The sequence below is a fragment of the Passer domesticus genome, chromosome 1 (assembly GCF_036417665.1).
Source record: "Passer domesticus isolate bPasDom1 chromosome 1, bPasDom1.hap1, whole genome shotgun sequence".
In the NCBI taxonomy this organism is placed as follows: domain Eukaryota; kingdom Metazoa; phylum Chordata; class Aves; order Passeriformes; family Passeridae; genus Passer; species Passer domesticus.
In genome coordinates this window covers 122,647,523-122,670,947 of record NC_087474.1, presented here as the reverse complement: position 1 = coordinate 122,670,947, position 23,425 = coordinate 122,647,523, and the positions used below count along the sequence as shown (strand labels likewise).

At 38.4% G+C, this 23,425-nt stretch overlaps 1 protein-coding gene across 1 annotated transcript in view; it reads right to left on the bottom strand.

Moving 5' to 3' along the window:
• Nucleotides 1–5,465: 5,465 nt before the first annotated feature.
• Nucleotides 5,466–23,425, bottom strand: part of XKR4 (XK related 4) — a 225,424-nt gene continuing 207,464 nt past the window's right edge. Inside the window, exon 3 of the mRNA XM_064386456.1 lies at nt 5,466–21,221. Coding sequence (XP_064242526.1) covers nt 20,275–21,221 — 947 coding nt within the window. The 3' untranslated portion in view covers nt 5,466–20,274. The remainder of the gene's footprint in view (nt 21,222–23,425) is intronic.

Sequence of the window (23,425 nt, the reverse complement as noted above, 5' to 3'; positions counted from 1 at the left end):
AAAAAAAGATCAGTAGGGATAAATGTAGAATAGAGCTATGTAATGCTGCTCACTCAGTCTGAAGGAGACTCCAGATGTTCCCTCTTACTTTCATTTAACTACAAGTTGTGAAATGGCTGGTTTGCAGGGGGTGGCTGAGCTGAGGCTGGTCATGGTGCCTTTTGTCTCACTACAAGAGTGAAGATGCACTTAGGGAACAGAAACTACATTCATTCCACTGCAGTGATGGATCCCCTGGCCTGGTGGAAGAGTGCACAGAGCTAATGGAGGAATCAAGTAGGGTCAATGCTGGTGAAGATATAGAGGAACTACAGGCAGCAGCTAGAGCCCCACTAGTCATGGGGCTAAAATGAAGTTAGGTCTGCATTGAAAGGATTGGTGGACTTTAATGAATTGATGAAATTCTAAATTTGGACTGCTTATTGTCTTTACAGACATAGGAAATTTAAAATTAGTACAAGACTAACATGCTTAAAACTATGAAATAATTTGGTGATGACCTGCTGGAGACTACTATATCTGTAATAAACCATGAGATCAGTTCCAATTATTTATAATAGTAGTGTACTTAAAACTTATCCTTCCATGCTTTGGGACATTATCAGTGATCATGACTTCTATAAACTGGTCAAAGTAAGTCCTGTGAGCACACATAGCAGTCACACAGCAGTGGGAAGCAGCACATGTACCTTGGGTATGATCATGGCAACAAAGCCTGTGCTCACAGTGCTTAACAAGAACCTGATTTAAAATAAACGATCTGGCTGCTGAAAGACATAGTAAGCATGAGCATCAATTTTTTTTGTGTAGCTTCTTGTGGATGAGAAATCCTTCTGCCTTGGATGAAGCTTAGCACTGGAGAGCAGCCCCTGAAGCCAACAACATGCACAGCCCGCTGTGCTAGGTGGCAGCAAAGGCAGGGAAAGCCACCCTTCCAGTCGGCCTGGCTCTACATCCTCCGGAGCTTTTTGTCAGCAACTGAGCTCTCTCGCCATTGGAACAGAGTGCATGTGAGCAGCTGGGAATAACACTAATGTAAAGTAGTTAAAAAATGCATTATTTTGTGGAGAACACACTGTAGAGAGTAGAGAACTTGAGAGTTTTCTTACCCCAAAACCATGCCTGAGAGTAGTTTTCCAACCCATCTTCACATCAAACCTGAGTTCTGTGCTTGACCGTGGGTCTGAAATATTCCCACAGCAAAAGTACTGTACATCAGTTCTTACTTTTCTGCTTTCCAGCTTTGTTTCTGAAATCACTGAACAAATGCTGCTTATACCTGTTCAACATTCTGGAGGAAAATAAAAACCTTCTTATATCTAATCTACCTTTCCAGGTTTCCCATTGCTATAGTAGGAAGACACTGCTCCTTCCCATGCACACAGGTCTCTAGGTGGATTATTAGCACAGTACTAAGCTCAGCCTCTTACTAGCTCCCAAACTAAGTAAAGTAGGAGAAAAACCCTGCTTGAATAATTCTGCCAAGACACCCAGGACTTCTATTACCAAATCCCTATAGTTTTTCAGATTTTCTTTTTTTTTTTTTCCCCTTGAAACTATAGACATGTCAATTTGTTTAAGCCAGGAGAGACAAGTTCTCTGAATAAGCACTTTTCAAGCCACTTGCAGGTTTTTTTCTCCCCTTCTATTGTAAAGAATCTAATTAAACTGTCTACTACCTTTGTTCAGCCTAAAAAGAAGCTGCTCTGATTCTTTCATGTAGGGATGCATTAAAAGTCCCCTGAAGAAAGCTTTTTCCCTGGAGGTAAATAATTTGTATAAACCCATGCAAAATAAATCCCTTTTACCCCAAGATAACTAGACCCCACTGTGGCAGCAGCCCACCCAGTTAATGTGTCCCATGCAGCCTACATTTGGTGAGAGAAGTAGGAAACCATGCTAAGGGAGGGGGAAATATTTTAAAGTATGTTTCTATTACTGGCCTACTGGTTTTGGAGCCTTTGGTGGCGATTCACAGGGTTACAGGGACTGAGGATTTAGGACTCGCGTGAAACAATCCCAGTAGTGCTGCTGGGCTGCTGCTCTCTTCATCATGTTTTTCCAAGTTAAAATAACAAACTACTCCCTTCAAACCCTTAGCCACACAACAGACACAAATGAGAAGCAAACCCTCTGGGAATCTGTCAGTCACACATCATCCCTACTGGCAAATTCACTTACCAAGATACATACACATATATTCTTTTGTCTCTTTGAACATGTGACAGTTATTTAATTGTTTTGTGGGTTGTTTCCCCCCTCATCTCACTTTCTTGATCACCTGAGGAAGGCCAAGAAGCAGCATCTAAGGAGTGGGAACCTGGCTGTGGGACAGAAAGGCTGAGGGATCTAGGAGCTTGCCCTTCTGCTGCTAAGCTTGCCCTTACCTTTGGCTGCTGCTTGAGGTGGCGTTGCACACACAAATGTGGCAATGACTTCCAAGAAGGTTATCAAGGATATTGCAGATGCTGCCAAAGACAGCAACAACTTGTGTAATAGCTCAATGATTTAAGCAGTTATCCAGGAAGCAGAGGTAGAACCATCTGCATCTTCCCTGGATGTTTTCCCAATTTTTGGGGGCAGGAAAAGCTTGGGTTGAGGCTCAGCTCTCCCTTCTCCACTACTCAGTGAGTATCACTGAAAGGTGATCCTTTCAGGGGTCTGAAGGGGGTGTGAAAACAACAAAGCACCTTCTTCTGTCTCCTGTGGCTGGGGCCCTTCTCAGGTGATGGAAGAATCCTGGGTTTCTGCTGGTCTGTTCCCTGGGCCAGGGCAGCTTTTTGGAGACCTTTCAAGACAAGGAGCCCCATCCGTGGTGGCAAGAGCACCCTCTTCTGCTGCTCTGGGTGGGATGTCTGCTGGGGTATCTCATGCCATCCTCAGTGTCCCTGCTGGGGCAACCACCTGTAAGGTTGTCCAAGCTCCAGGTAAAGTCTTCTCCCAGTCCCAGGGGTAACCTGGGAGCCACTTGCATCACTCTCACATTCAGGGATGGGAACTCCTGTGGTAATGCTGCTTAGAAACACAAAATGATTACAGGTGGAGAGGATCTCTAGAGATCATCTGTTCCAAACCATTGCCCAAGCTGGACTAACTTTTTGCTAATAATTTCACAAAGGTTAGCACCCTTTTTCTGATGCACTAGGATAAAAAAAGTTTTAAAAAGGACTCAAGAGACAGGGTAAAATGACCACAGTGTACTTTATTTAATGATTTTGGTACCTTGTGTTGCAATAAAATAAAAAAAAATCTACAAAATCCAAATATATAAAATTTTCAAGTTTCCCTTTTAAGTTTTACAAGAAAAATCAAGTTGTAACCAAGGAAATTTGTTAGTATGAAGCACTACTTTCAACTTCATTTCATCACAAATTGCAACTTACTTAACAGACCAAAATAACTATGGTACTGCAGTACATCAATTACTTCACACACTGTGTTCTTTACTATAGCACATGTAACCTCCACCACGGGAGGCAGCGGTCTCTAGCCAATAAAGACACTCTTCACAATCTGAACTCTAAGGGAATGTTTGTATACATGGATTCAGAATATATATATTTACAGGAAGATTTCTTTTTATTTTTCTTTTTTTTTAATAACTATTTCGATTCTTCATTTCAAATAAAATACCAAATACATTTTTACAATGTTTACAAGTCAAAGCACAAAGTTCTGCAATGATTATCATTCACCTATAGTCACTGTGCTTGTACTGGGGTGGGGGGGTATCTACACTGTTCCATGAAGACAAATGTGATCTTCCGTCACTTTATTTCCGCAGTGGTGACTAAGGAGTATAAGCACAGTAACAATTCTTTTAGCACAATCAGTGTATAATGCAACAGTTTACAACAGACAGCTGAGAAACTATTGGTCCACTCTGGTCAATTTGCTGTTTATCTGCCAACTGTTATGTTAGTCTTTGTCACATAAATTGTGTACAAGAGAAGAATTAAATAACACAACTTGAATAGGAAAGAGCATACATTTTTAAGGCAAATTAATAAGCAGCTTATGGTGGTTTTTTGTTAAACTATACCTCAACACAACCTAAAAATAAAATGTATGTTCTGCAACTGTCAATAATTATGTCTTCTTAAACTGATCTCCTCTATAAATTGATCAGCATGGCTTTGAACCTGGTTATTCAAAACTGAAATAATTCCTCTCCCCAAATCCCCAAATATAGAAAGTGCATGACTTCATATGCGCCAAAACAAAACAAAAGGTAGCTGAGGTAGTTAGATGTAAAATGTATTTATGAAAAATAACTGAAAAATTTAAACAAGGACATATACAGTAAAAACCCACTTATTTGGAATTAATTTTATATCAGGCAACAACTTAAAGCAGGAAAATTTATGACTTCTGAAAAAAAAAGCAATAAAAACATATGAATGAAAACAGAATATACTATTGTAGTTTTAATTTCAAGTATTTGAGTGTATTTGCATGTGCATTTTTTTTACAGGCTTTGTATAGTATTAGGAAGTCATTTACTTTTTATCAGGCATCACATGAGATCTGGTTGATCTCTGGGAATGAAGCTCCTGGAAGGTTGAAATGTACTGCGGGTGCCTGAAGGAATGCCACCATGTGTGCCTGGAAGAACCACCATCTCACCTTGGGTGAACTTCTACACACCCACTCTCTGCTGAGCTCACCTGAGAGTGACAGGGCAGGGATCCTGTGCCTCCTGGGGACTGACTGGATAGATGTCCTGGGAGCCTGCCTGGGATGTACCCACATGCCTGGATCCATGCAGGATGTGTCCATGTGGTGGGGATCCTGCACGTGATGTTCCTGCAGAGCTGGTGTGTAACCCAGGCAGTGACCCTGTGCACCAAAGAGAGGATCAGCTTCCACTTTGGAGCACAGTCACAGCTCCTCATGGGCCTTCCTGCCTGTGCATTTCTTCCTGCACCATTGCATTTCAGCTCTCACGGGAACCTTTGCTCATCTGGAGAGGGGGACTGTTACCACTCTGGCAGACAGGACAGTCTCCAAGTGTTTGCTTGATTCCACTGAGGATGAATTGGGATTTTGGCTCACATCATGGACCCAGGGCTCCAGAAACAGCCCTGGCACAGAGGCAGATCCAGCTTTCCCTTCTATTCCTGTCTAGAAAGACAAGCATGCAGATTTCTTTAATGAAATGCTCAAATGGAGTGTGCAGGTGCATGGAAAGTCTTCAAGCTCTGGGAATGAAATTCACAAAAAAACCCACCTACTTGTAGGAGACAGACCAATTTGGAGATGTGTTCCTGCCTTCAGTAACAACAACTCAAACCATCACATTACTAAATGTGCAATGTGCTGGCTTTTCTGAGCCCTACTGTTAGACCCCTCTGCTGATGGCCACAACATGGGTATGTGCAATTTACTATCATGAATTCTGCACCTGACTTGAAGAGCATCACAGCAGTGAGCATCACAAACTGAAATAGTTCTCATGTGAGTAGTTTTTCTTTTTTTTTTTTTAATTGGCCTGTGAAAAAGTAGGATTTGTACTTCTGAACTCTGTGTATATGCCATCATTTATTCTTATTTTCTATTAAACAAGGAAATCCCGAAACCCTTTTTTCCCTCCTTTTTTTTTTTTTCCCCTTTAATTTTACCCTTCTAAGCTTACTGTATTATAAATATAATTTTCAAAAGTGAAGTGTGATTTTGGCCAACTTAATCTCTGGCAACCCAAAATGAGGAGTCACTAATGTTCACAGAGTGCTGAATGTATGTATTACGGTGGCAGAAATGGTAAAGGCCAATTACTCTTGGACATCCTGCACATCGTGGCCTTTTAATTTTTCCTACTAGAACTAGATGGAAAACTAGAAGACTGGACAGTGAGATTTCTTGATGTGGCATGATATTGCAGCTCTCCCCAAAATTTTTGTCAGGAATTTCTGCTCAGTTGCCCACATTGTTTCATCATGAGAGGGAGTTTCTCAGAGAAGTCATGGTTTGATAACTTTATATAAACCTAAGCAGAAAAAGATGCTCTGATTTTAAAGAGGGGAGAAATATTTTTTTTCAGGTCTGATTTCATAAAACACAAAGATGCTAAAAGGCACACTTTTGAAATGGATGTAAAAATTATTTTTCTGCTTGTGAAACAACAGAAAACAATCCTCTACAGCCTAGTAAATCCAGCTTGATGTTTCAGCATGTTGGCATTGTGAGTACTTGGCATACGTAGACATCCTCTTTACTGTGTCAGAACTTTTATTTGCCACACTTCCTTTCAAAATACAAATAATATTTCCAAGTCTCAGTACTCACAACCAACATTTGTCCCGAGAAGAAGCAACCCCCCTTCCCATCCCCAATTCAGTTGTGTCACTGATAGCCATTGGAGAAACTGGAAGAGAAGAGGATCTACCTGCACCTCCCTCATCCCTACCCTTGTGCCATTGAGCTGCCTCTGTCCAATTGCTGTAAGACTCAGCAGCAAACAATGAGATTAAATTTGTCAGGATACAAATGCTAGATCCATTTTCAGTGATTTCAGTGGTGAAGAATGGCAGGAAAGTACCATGGAGGGCTGGGTAGCAGGCTAAGTAGAAATGCAGGACTCTTGCCTGAGCTTAGGATAAAATTCCACTTCCCAGGTTTTTCCCTGAAGTCCAGTGGCTTGGACTTCACAGAACATTTGTCTTGAAACCAAAATTGAAATATATAGCTCTAGTGACAGTTTTTATTTCATAGAAAATATTAAAATATAATTAATATATTCAAAAACTATATGAAAATTTAAGCAGACATTTTAATTTATCCTGGAATCCGGTGAGGTATCTTGGCCTCATCCAGTGACTAACAGAATTGGAAGACCTAGAAGTGCTTTAGTATTATTTCCAGTAGACTCTTATTTTATAATATAAAGCCTGATATTTCTTCGTCAGACATTTTCAATAACTTAGCCAGATCAGTATTAAGTGCACAAAGACTGAAAATTTCACTTGACAGTAAAGTTCTAGTGCACTGTAAAGTAGCTACTGAAGAGATTCCTTAAAAATAAATTTTACTTAGTCTGGCGTTGCAAAATTTAAAAGCAAAATGCCCGTGTGCTTTCTCCTGGGGCTTATTGGACTCCACTAAAGTCAAAAGAAAGTTATTAATTTTCTGTGGTGGACCTTCAGGGAAGCCCTTTATGATTATAAACTGCCTGTAATCAAATCAAGTCCCAGTATAATAAATGCTTCTGTCCAGAGCATTGGTGTAAATATGACTGATTGACTTATTGACATGTGCATCAGGCAAAGTTTCTCCATTAGTGTTCTAAGAATGTCTTTTGGTTGCCTTTGGTTTTGTTTTTCTTTTTTTTTTTTTTTTTTTTTTTTTTTTTGCTTAGCTGTAGATTATTGAAGACGATTTTGTAAGCACAGCTGTTATCAAGTCTGTCTTTTAGGATCATTTGCCTCTTGTGAAATTGCTTTGGAAGGCTCCCTTCTTTTACTAACAGCCAAGAAACACTTTTGCACATTTTCCCAAACCAAATCAAATCCACCAGTCAACCTGAAAACAGATTTGGAGTTCTGTATATTAAGAAATAGAGGGTGGAAAAACACACAAATTAGCCTTATCTGAATATAAATTTTGCTGTAATGAATGGATAATATGATCTTTTAAATTATTACTGGATTAATTAATATATTTTGTAGGAATCCATTTGAAATATTCAATATGAATTAACTGACATGCTCCTAGTGCATTGCAAATTTCAAGAGAACAATGAATGCTGAGAAAGAACAATTAAAAGTTGGGGGTCCTTTTCTTTTCTTTTCTTTTCTTTTCTTTTCTTTTCTTTTCTTTTCTTTTCTTTTCTTTTCTTTTCTTTTCTTTTCTTTTCTTTTCTTTTCTTTTCTTTTCTTTTCTCTTTTCTTTTCTTCTGCATAAAGTTTCAAAGCATAGCTGTACTCTGGAAAATTGCTACAAAACCAATATGATAATGAACTGTGTTTATTGCATTCCAGAGGACACCATTTCCAATGTACTCAGCTTGCAGTAAGGAGAGGAATCTCCCATTTGCTAATGCCACAGGTCAAATCCAGAAGCCAAACTGGGTTTTGCTTGGCTCTGCAGCATGTGCAACAACAGTTGTTAACATTTGATTAAAGAGGCAGGTGAGCAAGCATGGGAAGAGCAGCAGAGGCTGCCCCTGTTGAGACTATCTCATACACAGAATGGCACCTGCAGGAAAACACAGTGATTCTCATTTGTTAGAATAAATATTAGCTTGTTAATAATGCAGAACTTGGAGAAGACACTACAAAATATCTGTCCTCTCAAGCAGAACAAATTACACGTGGGACAGTCTCTGCCCTTGAGAATCAATGGGAATTGATTTAAAGGAACTGCGGTCCTGGTAAAGGAGAACTGTGGTGGAATGGCAGATCCTTGTTTGCTAATCCAACATGATCCCTATTACAGGCTGTTCTGTGAGAAATTACCTCAGAAACAAGAGATACCAATTTTTAGGTTGCTATGGGCATATACCAAGGCTGTGGAATGATGAAGTAAAATCAGCTGACCTGAAGTAAAATCAAGATATGACAGCGGTCTTTAAGAAAATTCCTGCTTTGCAATTGAGAAAATTACTGCAGTGTTTGAATTTTAACTCAGTTTTCCATCTTAACTATAGAAATTACCCCATAGCCAGGTGTTATGCAAAGGAATTTTTGAGTTTTGTATTATGACATGAGAAAAGAAAGTTTCTTAGATAACCTGAGATTGCCTTTTCTCATTGGTGAGGTTTGTATATGAGACTCACACACACAAGAAAAAAATGGAAGCAAGGAAAAACATCAGAACAGTATCTAGCAAATGTTGCCAACCTTTCTGAGTAAATCTTTGAAGAAAACAAATCTATTGTAATATCCCACACTTACAGATCATGCATGAGGTTACAGATAACTTCACAGCGTTTTCTACTGAAATCTGAATGAGACTGTTTCTGCTACTAAACAACAAGAATTGATGGTAACATCTAATATAACTGGAAGTCTTTCAACAGTAATTTCCATGAGGAGCTGAGTGACAGAATACCTGAGCATGAACAAATGCTATGAAGGTTCACCTACTCTAAAGCTTCACAGCTCTTTCCTAATTATAAGGCTTCTACCATATCTACTGATCTCCATTTTCTCCATTTTTTTTCCTGCTCTAAGCCTTTACACTGTCCCATGCATGTGTTCCTCAGCTGTGCATGAAGAAGTGGATGTGAGGACTATTAGCAATAAAGGAACATGTACCTGCAAATCCACTATTTGCTCATGGATGTACTGTGTGAGAAATTGAGAGCATGAGAAAATGCACAACCAGTTGAGCAACCAAGCCCATAATACTTCATACACAGAAAAGACCATCTTTTGAGCCTGTTCTAAACTTTATATTTCTTGTGGAAGCCATCTGAGATTTATCCTCCATAAAGAAGGCAATGAGGTTCTCTGACCCATAATCTATTATAAAGATCTATAATTTCTAAATCTAATGATCACTGGCATAACTGACATACAAAATCCTTGTCTTCGAGGCCTTAGTTTGAGATACTTTTGTATCTTATTGCTAATAAACAATAAAGAGCAATGAAGTTATATCTAAGAAATATCTTTCACTGTCTCCCTGTGTGTTTCAGTTAGTTTGTAACACAAAGAATTTTCTCAGTCAATGTCTTTCCCCAAGGAGAGAGTAATTGCACCATAAGTAGTATTTTGGCATCAAGGTTTGTTGGTTTGAGTTTTGGGTAGCTTTTTTTTGGCTGTTAAAAGACTCTGCTCCTCCTTTTATCCACTGAAACACCAGGGGCAGATTTTCCACAGTGTTTCACAAATATCTCTTAATCTTGACCAGAGGAATCATCCTTTTGCTTTCATGTCTTTTTGATCTCTGGCCTCCTTGCTAAGATCACTAAAGAAGAGGCTTCTGCAGTGAAATGTGTGTACAGATCATTCACATGCCCTTCTGCACAGGGCACACCCTCTGTAGTCTGACTGGAGGGGGCTGTGACATCATCCCACCTGAAAATTCTGTATCAGGAGGGTCCCAAGCCAGAGCCCTTGCTGAGTCCCATGTTGCCATAATTGTGTTCCTACAAGTACCAGAGTTAAGTTAAATATTAAACCACCCACTCATTCTTGCTGATTTTTACAAAACTGCAAATGGACTAAGCTACAGTATTTCTGATGATGAAAAAAATTAAATGCTTTGCTAATCACAAGCCTTCCATTATTGAGATACCTCTGTAAGTAGCATTGCTTATTTTTTTAAACTTCTGCTTCATGGCAAAGTAGCTAAAATCCAACTGTGTGTTAAAAGCAGTGAAAACCAATATTTTCTTCATTCATTCACCTAGTTCTTACAGCTGTTGCTAAATGCTGTATGTTTTTTGTTACAGTAATTTCTCCAGGATAAACTGTTGCAAAATCAGTAAAGTCATCCCAAAAATGAAATTGTACTGCTGCTGGATAGAATGACTTTTTGGCTGATAAGATGAATAAATGACCAGAAGGAAATGTGGCCATTTTCACACTGACGGTAACTAAAGCTGTCTCAACCCTAGCAATCCTCTTTAAAATACAACTCCTTGCATATATGAAACAAATCAAATAGATAAATATTTCACAAGATGAAAGCTTAGCTAGGATGAATTCACTAATGTTGCATTTCTTCTACATCTCTCCAGTGTGGGGACCTCACTGAACACAGCTAACAATGGCTTTTTTTTTTTCCTCCTGAACTGATTAATGTTTGCTCACAGAACCTTGATTACTGTATTACAAGCCACACATTTGCAAGATTTAAAATGTCTGCTGAATTAATTAGCTGCAAATCAACCCAGGCAGAGCTCGACAAGTTCTAAGCAGTTCCAATAAAATAAAAAATAGGGAATCGATAGCAACCACAAATACATGACAATATGTTGGCACTTTGTGACTATAAATAGTGGCAGCTGCCCTCTCTGCTGACAAAGGAAGATTTTTCATTGTCCATATAGTGCTATCTAAAGGCTAAATCCTGTCCAGATTGGTGTGGTTGTCTCACTGACAGCTTAGGTGTTCTCAGTGAAATATATCCCATGGGCCAGCCCAATAACCCAGCGAGAACTGGAGCTGGAAACAAGCTGCCTGCTTTGTCTTCACTTTGAGCCAGAGTGAACACCACAGTGCAGGTGCCAGGAGTGATCCCAGCACACATGGATGTTGGCTGACAGGAGGACGAGGTGTGTCCCAAAGTGGAAATTCAGGGAATGATGTTGAAAGTCATTACTGACTACTTTTGAACTCTTCCTCTGCAGTTACGGTCATTATCTTACCCAGTCATGACAATTTTAGATCTCTCTGACCATATAACAGATCTCCTTGGAAATGTACTAGTTTTTTCAAACATTGTCCTTAATGCTGAATTGTGACACAGGTCAGGAACTCTAAACATATGTCTAGAGTTCATATATATCTGAACTTCAGAGAAGCATCTGCCTTCACTGGCTGATAGTCTCTTCCACAGCTTCATAAAATTTAAAACTAATTTTCATCAAATATTTTCTGGGAAACAGTCTGGGATTGACACATAATAATGTAGAACATATTGAAAAAACCATCAGTGGTTAGAATTTCAGAAATAGTTACTGCATATGTATGATACATTTAAATTGAGTATCATTTTCAAATACATGCATTTGAAATTTATCTTCAATACATAATCTGTGCAAGAGCAAATCTTTCGTTCCAACAGCTTGCATCAGGAAACTGCATATGTGTTGGATAACAAGCCCAATTAGCATTCTTCAGTCAAAATGCAAGTAAACCATCCTAATTATTGCAGGTTGTTTCCTTCATAAGCTATGACAATGATAACTGATAGTGCAGCAGATACAACCAACATTACATTACATGAAACAAAAGTTTAATTGATCCCTTTGCCATTTTTATATGATTGTTTTTTTCCTTAAGTAAATGTGATAAATTCTTTTTTTATTTCACACAATTATCTCTGCTCTATACTTTTACCAAAATATTTAAGAAATGAAATATAGTGTTAGACATATATTCTCCATAACTTTTTCTTAATGTGCTGGCACATTAAATCACAAGGCTGTTTCCAATAATGACTGGAATGTATTTTCCAATAATATAATTTTTTATTTTGCAGTTACCACTTGGTTATCCTTGATGACAATGCTGTTGATTCTTTTTTGTTTTAGGCTTAAGATTTGAATGAATTGTAAGATTGAATCCTAATAGAATCTCAGGACTCACTGTTGTGTGTATACACAAATACACACACACACACACACACACACATGTATATATACACACATGTTATATATATATATAAATAATGCATTTGAAACTGTAAATTTGCTCCCAAGCATGAGATAAGGTCCTACTATTTTTACTATGATAAAACTGAACACTTCCACACAGAGTATTCATTATAGTGTGCTGTGGACACTGAATATGTTGCATTTCACCACAACCTGGGCAATCTTCACACAACAGTGGTCCAAATATCCAGAGAAACCATGTCTGCTCCACATGCTTTGCTAGATGGCACAGAGCCTGTTTGCCTTTTGCTCAGCCCAAACTGATCCTTGTTCGGCAAAGTAGCTGGGATCACATGTATGAATCTTGGGCTCAGGGAGCTACAGATAAGCTACAAGTGTAGCTCTGGTGTCCATACAAAGTCTGGCTGAGCTCCAAGGAAAAACCACGTGAACGCGGCCAGAACAGCACACAGTGCATTAATAGACCTGATTCAAGGCAGCATGTAGAGATTCAGGCTTTGTCACAGTGCTAACCATGTTCATATAGCTTTTGGTCAGGTTGGAAGGTGAGCAAAGTGATTTTTGCTTCTGCCTCAGATGTTTACTGCAGACATTACCCTGGCTGGGTGTAGGCCATGGCACTGAATGTGCTCAGCAATTTCAGAGTCCTCAACACTAAAGGGATTGAACATGTCAAAATACTAGAAGTATGTCTACACTGCACACGTCTTCATTTATATGTCCACATTTACATTTTCCACAAAGAGGAAGAACTGTTCAAAATATGAGGCAGAGAGCACTGCCCTTCTCCTCATCAGCGTGCAGCCCTATATCCCTCCCCTGAGAGACAGCAGCTAAAGATATGAATCATTGCTAGCTGAAGAGATCACTGTACCTGGCTCTCCCCTTGGCCTCTGCTTACCACCATTTACTGCTGGAAAAGCCCTCAAGAGTATTTCAGTGCAAAGCTCTATCTGATAGCACCACAGAGGACCCAATTCTTTCAGGTAAAATGGGCAGGAGAGCATCTGCTCATAGGATCCTGGCAGCCTTAGGTGGGAGATAGCAGCTGAGCTAACCTTGTGCTGTGAAGGCCAAGTTGTATCTGACCAAGTCCAGGAGGCAAATCTGAGCTCCTTGAACATCTGGCATTAAGATGTTCAGGAGCTCCCAGTTAGTGCAGTTTGGAGGAGCAGTACGAGCCTGAGACCCCCGACGTGCCTGCGCCCACCTCTGCACCTGCGCTGCCATGGGCCGGCTGTCTGGTCCCCAAGTGTTGTGGCTTTCATCCAGCCCATGCACAAGGTTTTCCTCTCTCCTATGAGCTCTTTGGCGCATGGGGTGGGGAAGAGAGTGCTGGACTATGGCCAGGCTTTGCCCTGAGGAGGCTTGTAGCACACAGACACAGCCTATGCCTTGCCTTAGCACTGTGTTATGTCTCTGCAGGCTCTTCTGATCATTCAACTAGCAGCTTTTTTTACCTTGAGGAAATCACTTATCTGTGAAATTCTGTTTTGCAGTAATGTTACACACGAGGTGGCTGAATGGACACACCTATTTTATGCTAAAAATGCTTCTGTGAGGTTTAGTTCAGTGGAAAAAAAACTACCCCAAGCTCAATGCTTTGTTAAAAGGATGTGCACTCTCCTATAGCAAAGGGATCTTGTGTAGAAGAGTTGCTAGCATTCCTAGAGCTGCAGCATGCCAGAAGCAATTGTTTCCAAAGTTATCTGAAACAAGAGGCTGAAACCTACAGACAGAGAAAACTTGCAGCAGTCATATCTTTCTTTCTATGAATGTTGCATTTTGTTACATTGACAAATCTGTTACATTTTAAAAATTATTCCAACCATTCCTTGAAATGAGATTTTTGGTTACACTTTAAAGTTTCTTGGCTGATTTTATTTTACCCTGCCTTGCACGTAGAAGTTGAGATTTGATCTTTCTATTAGCTGGTCACTTATATCACAATTTATTGTAAATCTCTCTCAATGAATATAGCAACTACATGTATAAGTCTGTTGCAATTATACACAAGCTTCTGTTTGACTTCTCTGGCTCATGCAAATCACCCTATAAGTGTGCTGAAGAGGACTTTTTGCCCTGAATCTTGCATATCTGTTGCCTTTGCCCCAGGATTCACAGTAGGCACACAGTTTACTAATGGGTGTATAAGATCTTATGCGTAAGAATGAAATGCTAAGCATTTAGAACAAAATTAAATACAGGAGCCAAGCTTACACAGTTCGAAAAAAATCCTTTGAATGAATGTACTGGTCAGGAATTGGCTTTTGTAAGAATCACTGGAAATGATTGGTTTCAGAGACATTTTTCAAAGTCTTCTTAAGAGGATCACAAAACAGCAACTCAGTCAAAGTGGGTATAATCTGGAATGTTTGAACTAAAACGGAAAGAATAAGAAATCTTTGATTCATGCTGAGTCAGCACTAAGTTTAGTGCGTGTATTTCAGGCTGAGCCAAGTGCCATGCAGGCTTTTTGGCATTCAGCAAACCTCCAGCTGAGCTCAGTTTGGAGTGAAGAGGTGAAGACTTCCACTACCATGGTCTGAATTCATGTAGTTCACTCTAGGCCAGGGTCTGACTTTAACATATTCATACCAGTGAAAAAACCTCACCAAAGTCCTGAACTGTGGTCACTGAGGTAAAATAAATGGTAGGGGACCCCTCATGTGTTAAAACAGCCTTGCAAATCATCTCTTCATCAGTGACACCATTCCCCTAACTTTGCATGAACAAGGCCTTGTATTGTCATCTCTGTCTCTCCTGTAATGAAGTCTGCTCGTGCCAGATGTGAGAAATCATCTCAGAAGCAGATCACTCAGCAATCTGCATCCAAGTGAAAATGATGGCAGAGTTTGTTTTAAAAAATCACTACAGGGGAAATGCAGTAATCTGTTGTGCCTTTTTTTATTCCTAGATTTAAAAGAATCTGTTCTCATTTTGCATTTTATCTCTTTTATCAGAATAAAGAGGAATGGATTCCATACCATAATGAAAAGACATAGTCCTATAAACAATCAAGTGAGGATTTTATAGTTTAATGTCTCTGGTATACAAATGGCTGTTTGCCCCTTACTCCATTTGGCTTTCTGCTGAGAGCATGGGCTCTATGTGAGCTAGTATAATTGCTACAAGTAGTGAAATTCAATGGCTTATTGTGTATTTAGACAATTCTTCCCATGTCCTGCATTGTTACACTGCAGAATTAGTAATTGTGGTGTTGGGCTTGTAGATTTATGGACAAGGATTGCCATTAATAGCATCACACACATCTTGTAGGGGTTTAACTTACACAGGCTTGTTTAGATGGATGCACAGATGCAATTGACTCTGCTTCCCACCATGCACAGGAGTAAGAGAGGCAGCAGTAGGACCCCAGGAATCTGCTGAAGTCTTTTCCTTGGCATTGTGCGGGCAGTGCAGGGGGTGCAGAGTAAATCACAGAATAAATCTCAGCCACTCTGGATTGCACAACTTCAGGCAGGGATCAGAGAAAGGGCAGGGACTTTGGAAGATGATTCACTGGCAGAGCCAACTAAAACTCAGTACAGTGCCACTTTTAAGGCTCTTTAGGAATGATATGATAAAATCATAAACACTTCAAACTCATTTAATTTGTGTTCTAAAAACCCCAACAGTCTAGTTATGAATATTTTGCTGGCCAATAAAAAGTAAATGAACATATTGCATGATTGGGAGTCCCTTTCCAAGTAAAGAAGCACTTCTACTTTTATGAATTGCTCTTCTGGGGAGATAATGATGTATTGGAAAGACCATCATATGGTTTAAATTAATACAGGTTTAATAGCTATTCACCACATATTAAAAATTAAATTGCCAATAAAATTGTAATTTTCCTCCTCTGCTTAAAAGTTTACAAAATCAGGCAGATGAGACCTAGAATTAAATTTTGGAAGGAAAATTTTCTCCAATTTTATGAAAATTAATTAATAGAAAAGTTGTTGGTTTGACAATGAAAACATTGTATATATGCCATCAAGTCCATAATAACCCAAGAAAAGAAACATTGCTCTGTCACAGGAAGCATATTTAAATTGACATAAACAAAATTGGATACTAGTAATTTCATTATTAAATATGCATGGAAAGAAAGTATTGCACATATTTGTAAAGAAATTTTTAAAGAAAAATTATCCCATTACAGAATAAACAGCTTTTAAAATAAGTAAAAAGTTTTCTCTTACATTTTCTTACACGTTTTCTGAATGAACATGGGTATACATTACCTTTACTTAATTAGTGATAGTAGCTGAATTGTCTTTTCTGCAACAGACAAATCCACAACTCTCCAAATTTTAGGACCAAGTTTTTAACCAGATAAATTACAATTAAGTCTACTGCTAAGTTTGTTTGGTTAATTAGAACAATGCTCCCGTAAGTCTTACTGCTAACAAATAGATGTGATTGCTTTTCTTTGCCAGAATGTAAATATGAAAATGTGAACTTTTTTATATTCCTGTATTCTGCTGTGAAATTTAAAATGCTTGATGTTTTCATTATTTGAAAAGCAAAAGTTCAGGTTTTTTACAAGTCCTTTTTTTTAAATTTTATTTTTGCTATTGCTGTCTCAGTTGAACTTTATTGATTTTAAAACTGTCTGTGGCAAAAAGAAGAGTGCATATTGATTATTAACTGTCCATAAGGCCATAATGGAATTTCAGCATGGACTATGTTTATTCTTGGCAATTTCTATAAAAAATTCTTACGGCTTTTAATATGATGACTCACAGCAATGCAAATTAGGAAACTGTCCATGCAGTCATCAGTGTTAATATTTAAGTCACTGCCCTGTTCTCAGTGCGGGTGACACTGGTGTTGTGATTGTAAGAGAGCAAGATTTTGAAGAGCAAATTTTGACTTAGTGCATAAGGACTTCTACCTCTGCTTCAAACCACCAGACTGAATTCTGAGGACAAGGTGTGTATATGTAGTGCTGCATATATATAAATATATGTACACAAACACACATATATATGTCACTCTGCACTCACACCCTGCAGTAGTTTCCTTTAAATAAACTTTTTTGCAAACATTAGTTAAAAAAATTAAAAATGTTATGAGAGTAAAGAAAATAAATGCTAGGCATGAAAAACCACATGGATAAATCACATCTCTGTGTCCTTCCTTCCAAAACCAAATAAAAGCAAATCAAACAAACTCATCCCAAACCTTCTTCAGAAACCTTGCAATGCAAGCACTGGTGAAGACCTTAACCCTTTAAATTCCATACAAAGCAACTTCTCTTCAATTCTGTAAGCCTGGCCAAAGGGCTCAGAGCTCTGAGGAAGAGCGAGAGGATGAGAGGGACTTGAGAAGAGGCAGAGCTTCGCTGACAGCAGTGATGCTGCCTCTGTCCCCAGGAGCTGCTGGTGGGAGAAGGCTGCCCACTGTGCCTCACTCAAGCTGATAAAGCAGCACCAAACACTTCAAACTGTCTCCAAAAGAAACCCTCACATCTTGGGTCACAGAGCTTACATTTGCCTTCGTTGTAAAGAAAAACAGCAATTTTCTTGCGTGAACTGGAATTTGGTTCTGGAGTGAAGGGTCTATTGAATGCAACAGGACAAAGGACTTCCTTCCAAAATATTTTTTTAGCATTTTTTGCAGGGTATATTTTCTGAAAAAACATGAGTGCTTTTCTCTGAATAATCAGCTGTATCTCCATGAGGAAAAGGGTAATCACTTTGTAAAAAGCTTCAGGTTTGGACTATCAAAGATTTGATTTCTTTAAAAAATTTTTATAGAGGCAGTTGGCAATTGCTTAATTTGAAAATACCTAAGAAACCCCTGAAGCATAGTTTTTTTTCTCATCTGTGTAAAGTTCCCTCTGCTTTGCAGATTCCTGCACTTCCACAAGTTTTTGTTTAGAGGAACTTGCCCCAGCAAAGAACAACAGGTATTGAATATTTCGCTAATAAAAAAAGTCAACATTAAAAATGGCTAATTGAACACATACAAACAAACATAGTCTGTGTAACCTTGGCCATTTCACAGTACAAATATTTGTAATAGGAAAGACAGAAATTTACCCAGCAGCATACACAGCAGTGACTACACTGGATATATCTGACAGTCCAAGTATCAGGTCTTCTCCATCCTGACAATGCCATTTACAACAGTAACGCTTCAGTTCTGCTTTGCTCTCCTAAAATGGATGGAAATAGTTATAGCAAATTGTTTCTCATGGAATCACTTGGCGTCTTTACAAGCCACTTACATTTGAAGCAGGATCCACAGTTTATAGAGTATTCTAAAAGTACCCATGTAGGCTTTCATATGGCATTACACTGCAAAACAAATCCATAATGTGTGAAAAGCAGGTTTATGTCAACCTGCAAAAGCCATTTGATAAAATTCATGGACCAATTCTTAAAATCTAAGCTATAAAGAGAATGAAATGTATTAAAAGATTTGAGGTTTATAAAAAGTAACCTTTTATACCATATTTTTACTTTACAAAAATATTAAAATAATCCATGAGTTTTTAATTCTGCACCAGCTTTAAAAAAAATACTATCAAATTTTGACTTGCACCTTTAATGCATCTGAAAGCACCATCAGGGGATACTTTTAACATAGAGTATAATATCTTTAACTAGATTTAGGGAGGTATTTAAAACCCAAAAACTTGCATCAAAAGTACTCTGTTACAAGAGATTCTAATTTTTAGACACGTCTGGACACCAGTCTTGAACAGGTAGAAGAGGCTCTTCCACATAACTTGTTTATATTATACTTCTGTGAATATACTTACTAAGAGGTGGATGAAAGCCTTTAAAAGACATCACTTTCACCTTCAGGGGGAAAAATCAGAGCTGTCTCTACACATTGAGAGCTTGCTTGGTCTTTCCTGCTTCTTTTTCTGGTAGGGCTTGTGCCACTTGTTGTGTCCCTCAGGCAATATCAACCTTGCAGTTATACAATGTTTGGCACTAGAAGGGTATGGCATGTCAGTCTCTTGTCACACCTGCATACATTCACACACTGAATCATGTGTTCTCAGTCCTGGAACAGAGAAGTTTCAGTGTGTTCAGCTCCTTGTGGTTTCTTCTGAAATATCTGAAAGGGGTCCTCCAAAAAGTTTAGAATATGAAAACTATACTTCCTTGTTCTTTTACCTTTTTTTTTTTTTGCAAATTGTACACTGAATCATGATTATCATTTAATGAATATCACTACGTGCTAGAGCTCCTTATTTCTCCTCAAAACCAGAAGTGAGCTGCATAGAGTTTCTGTTGAAAATAATATTGAGAAGTTAAATTACATTTAAAAAAGACTTTGAAATTCCACAGAAAACAAACAGTTCTGGTAGTGTTAATTTTAATGACCTAGTTAATCAGAATTTCGTTTATTTTCCATTGACAGCCTTATAAACATGATGATGTTTCTTTTTAATTAAGAACTATTTTGCAAACCTATTCTAACCTGAATGGTTGATTTATGGGAGTGTTGAAGACTACTAAGCTCCTGTTTTTTGCCCCAGAAAACAGTTTTCCTAACAGCAACACTGTGTGCTACAGTATTTTTGAAAAAGTGTGGTTTGGTTTTTTTTTGCCATTGATTATGGAAATATCAATAATTCATTTCTAAAATAAAATGCACTACTGGCTGAAGCTGAAAGCTCTGGTCAGAGCCTTTATATTGATTTGATTGTAAGTACTGTGCAGTCAGAGTTTCATAGCAGTGAGGGGTGGTGGGTGAGTTCCCCCTGCTGATGTGACTGATCTGTATGTGTGGGTCAGGGTTTGGGTTTTTTTGAGGCTTTCAGACGATGCTGCTGTATCAGTGTCCTGCAGACAGACTGCACACAGTGGATCAAATGATAATCATGATGATAGCCAGACTAAGAATGCTATAGCTTGCTGCTCTACTTGTAGTACACAGTTTGGTTGTTCCTACAGCCCTACTGTCAACCCTTAATTTGGACTGTAACGTTGGAGCTGCTCCAAGCTGTGTTTTTGCTTTGTTTACAACGTGGTTTCATATTCCAAGCGCTCCTGAATAAGGGCATCATCTTTATACTGTAGCCGCGGAGGAGCAGGGGAACATTCAAACGCTAAGATCGCCTTCCTTAGGCTCCTGTCCAACACATGTCTCTCCCATGCTGGGTACCTGTTCCTGAACAGATCGATTTTAATGACAGACTCCTCAATCCTTGGTGGCCGGGAGGAAGGTGTGGATGGTGCAGTGGGTCTCACCTGAAACACCGGCACACACCCGTCCCTCTCCGCAAATTTTTGATCCCGCTCGCTCGTGACGCTCCGGTTGTTGGAGATGGAGCGCAGCGTGCTCGTGGCCACTTCTGGGGGAAGGGTGAAGGCAGCGGCAGGGTCCTCACAAGCACAGCTTGGTGACTGCCCAAACCTTGGTCCGTTGGGGTGAAAGAAGGCATAGTACATTAGCATAAAAACAATGCCTGTTAAAAAGCTGCTGAACACTACACACAGTGCTGGTATGGCAAATGCATCGGAGATTGGAGGGGCCTTGTACAGATACCAGAGAACACTCAAGGCGGTGTTTTCTAAAAGGATGACAAAATAGTAAATGAAAAGCCTACAGCGTGTCCTCCCTTCCTTGACGTTGAACCAGCTGAAGATATAGATTATCCCAACAACCATGTCGAAAACTATCTCCTCCCATTTAGTGATGCAAAACTCTGTCTCGCAGTGAACGATCCAGAAGGTCATGATGCACCAGTGCAGCACGATGAAGATCCCAAAGTACAGCTGGAAAACCGAGGCAAACAGAGCAAAAGTAATGACCCTTGCTGCAATCGTGAAGAAGTGCCAGCAAAACTGGATTATAACAGCCATATAACTGATGGGTTTCTTGTCATCTCGGGAGTCACGGAGGGCCTTTTGGTAGGAAGCCAAAGCCCAAGCCAGGGATACAAGGGATGCTGCAGCAGTAAGACCTAGGAGGAAACAGGAGATGCAGTTAAGGTATAATTAGTATGTCAGCACTTGGCTGAAAACAATGAGATCCTTGCTGCTTTAAATATGTTCTCCACCACTGGCACAATAAAACCTCTTCCCTCTCCTTTAGCTCAGAGAAACGAACCACTGCTGCTGAGATTTCATTGCCCAGTGCCAGATACACACAAACAAGAGCAGCTATTAAACCACACTCCAAACCTCTTCTCTAGCAATTGCATCTTTGAAACACATTAATTCACAACTTTGAGCAAGTAGATGTCTCTGTCACCTGGGTGATTTAAGGGGACCTGCTGTGGTTTATGTTGTCAAGAAAGAATATGAATTTTCTGATTTTGATAAGTCATTAAAGAAGCCTAATATAATGCAACCAAGTTTTTCTAATTAACATGCCAGCATCATCTACATATAAACTAAATCAATGACAATGTGAGCATAAATCTGCATTAAATCTATTAAAAACAAATTTATGTTACTTTTGTTACATCAAAATTTAAACTGACTGCCTTACTTTTGATGAGGGAAAAAATGCCCATATTGATATTTTCACCCCTTTTAAACAGAATTTTAATAAGTAGAAAATGTCAAAACTTACTGTCTCCAATCTGGAAATTAAATTTATTTTAAAAATGTTGGAAATTTTTACATAATTAAAATAGTGAGTAAAGATACTCTTGAAGTAGGGGGCTATTTATTTTAATTTATATAGCCATTCTGTCTCCAATATATCTCAGAATTGCCTATTTACAAGGCCCTAAATGACAATATTTTAGTAAAACATGACAAATATTTAGAACATTCAATATGAAATTATCTCTCATGAGATTTAAAACATTAGTTTTGTGAAAATACAGAAACTGTAAAACAATTGTTAAAAATAGACCTTTCTATGCTTATTTTAAACGTGTATTATTCTTTTCTCCTGAAGGGAATTTGATTCTTATCAGTAGGTAAATTTAGGAAAAAAAAGTTGCTTTGAAATGAATCTGACCTTCAAACGAATCTGTTGCTTCCATACACTACCAGAAAAACACATTCCCATTTCAAAAATGGTATAGATCAGTATAATTATTCAAATGATAAATACTTACATAGCATTCTGGTAGAAATGCATGATAATTCTTCTTTACTAGAAGATTCATTTTTATTTACTTACGCCTTGTATCCAGCTGCTTTGGATGGAAATGCGAATTGCAATTGAAATGCAAAATCCTTGCCTTTCAAGTGTATTTATTATTTAAATAAAATTGCAATAAATGTTGTATACAGAGGAAAAATGTATCAAGCATTTTATATTTAAAATTGGTTTACTACAAAAGCTAATTTTACATACAGCTAATGAATGAATTCATAAGTCTCAGGATCCCAGACTGAGAATTTATTCACAGGCCATTTAATGATAATGATGCTTCAGCTTATTCTATTTCTAACCAGTTCCTTAACTTTGAACTAGTTATTGAAGTAAATCAAACTGGCATGAAGAAAACATTTCTTTTGTCAGCTGTTAAAAGGTGTTTAATCATTTCAACAAGCTTTAGTTTTGGATGCATAGCCAGTATTTTTCTTTCCAATTAAACAGCTTTCTTTAGAACTTAACAATCAAGAATATATTTTGTAAATATTATAAATTTTAAGAAGTTGTATTAATAGAAAAGGTTAAATTTAAGCCTAAATACATGTTGCTATTTACTTTGAAAGAAAACAAAAAGGAATTATTTTAAAAGAGAAAAAAAGTAAGTTTTGGAGATAAAATCTATTTAAACATTTCACTTGGTATAACACACTAAGATTTTGCTCAGTATGTAGTATAGAGAGAATAATTGCTTTCAGGAGGGATTCTGTCTGCCAGTGTTTCTCTCTCTCTGGCAGGGTGCTAATAATGTGAGCTCCCATGAATCCATGATTTGAAAACCCCCTCATTTTAAAAAATAAAAATAATAACAAACAATCAGCAGAAATATAAGGTGCTTAAGGAACTTAGGATTCCAGGGAGAATTTTTATTATAAAACTTCATTGTTTTTCTTCCCATGCAGATGCCTGCATGAAAAACCACCAAAGTTACTTCTGGAATCTTCCTTCATGGACAAAATAATCTATCAGCAATGAAGACAGGAAAGAGACGTGGTATAAATTGGTGTTTTCATTTCTGACATGTATATTTGCTTTTTCACACTGAGCTGCATT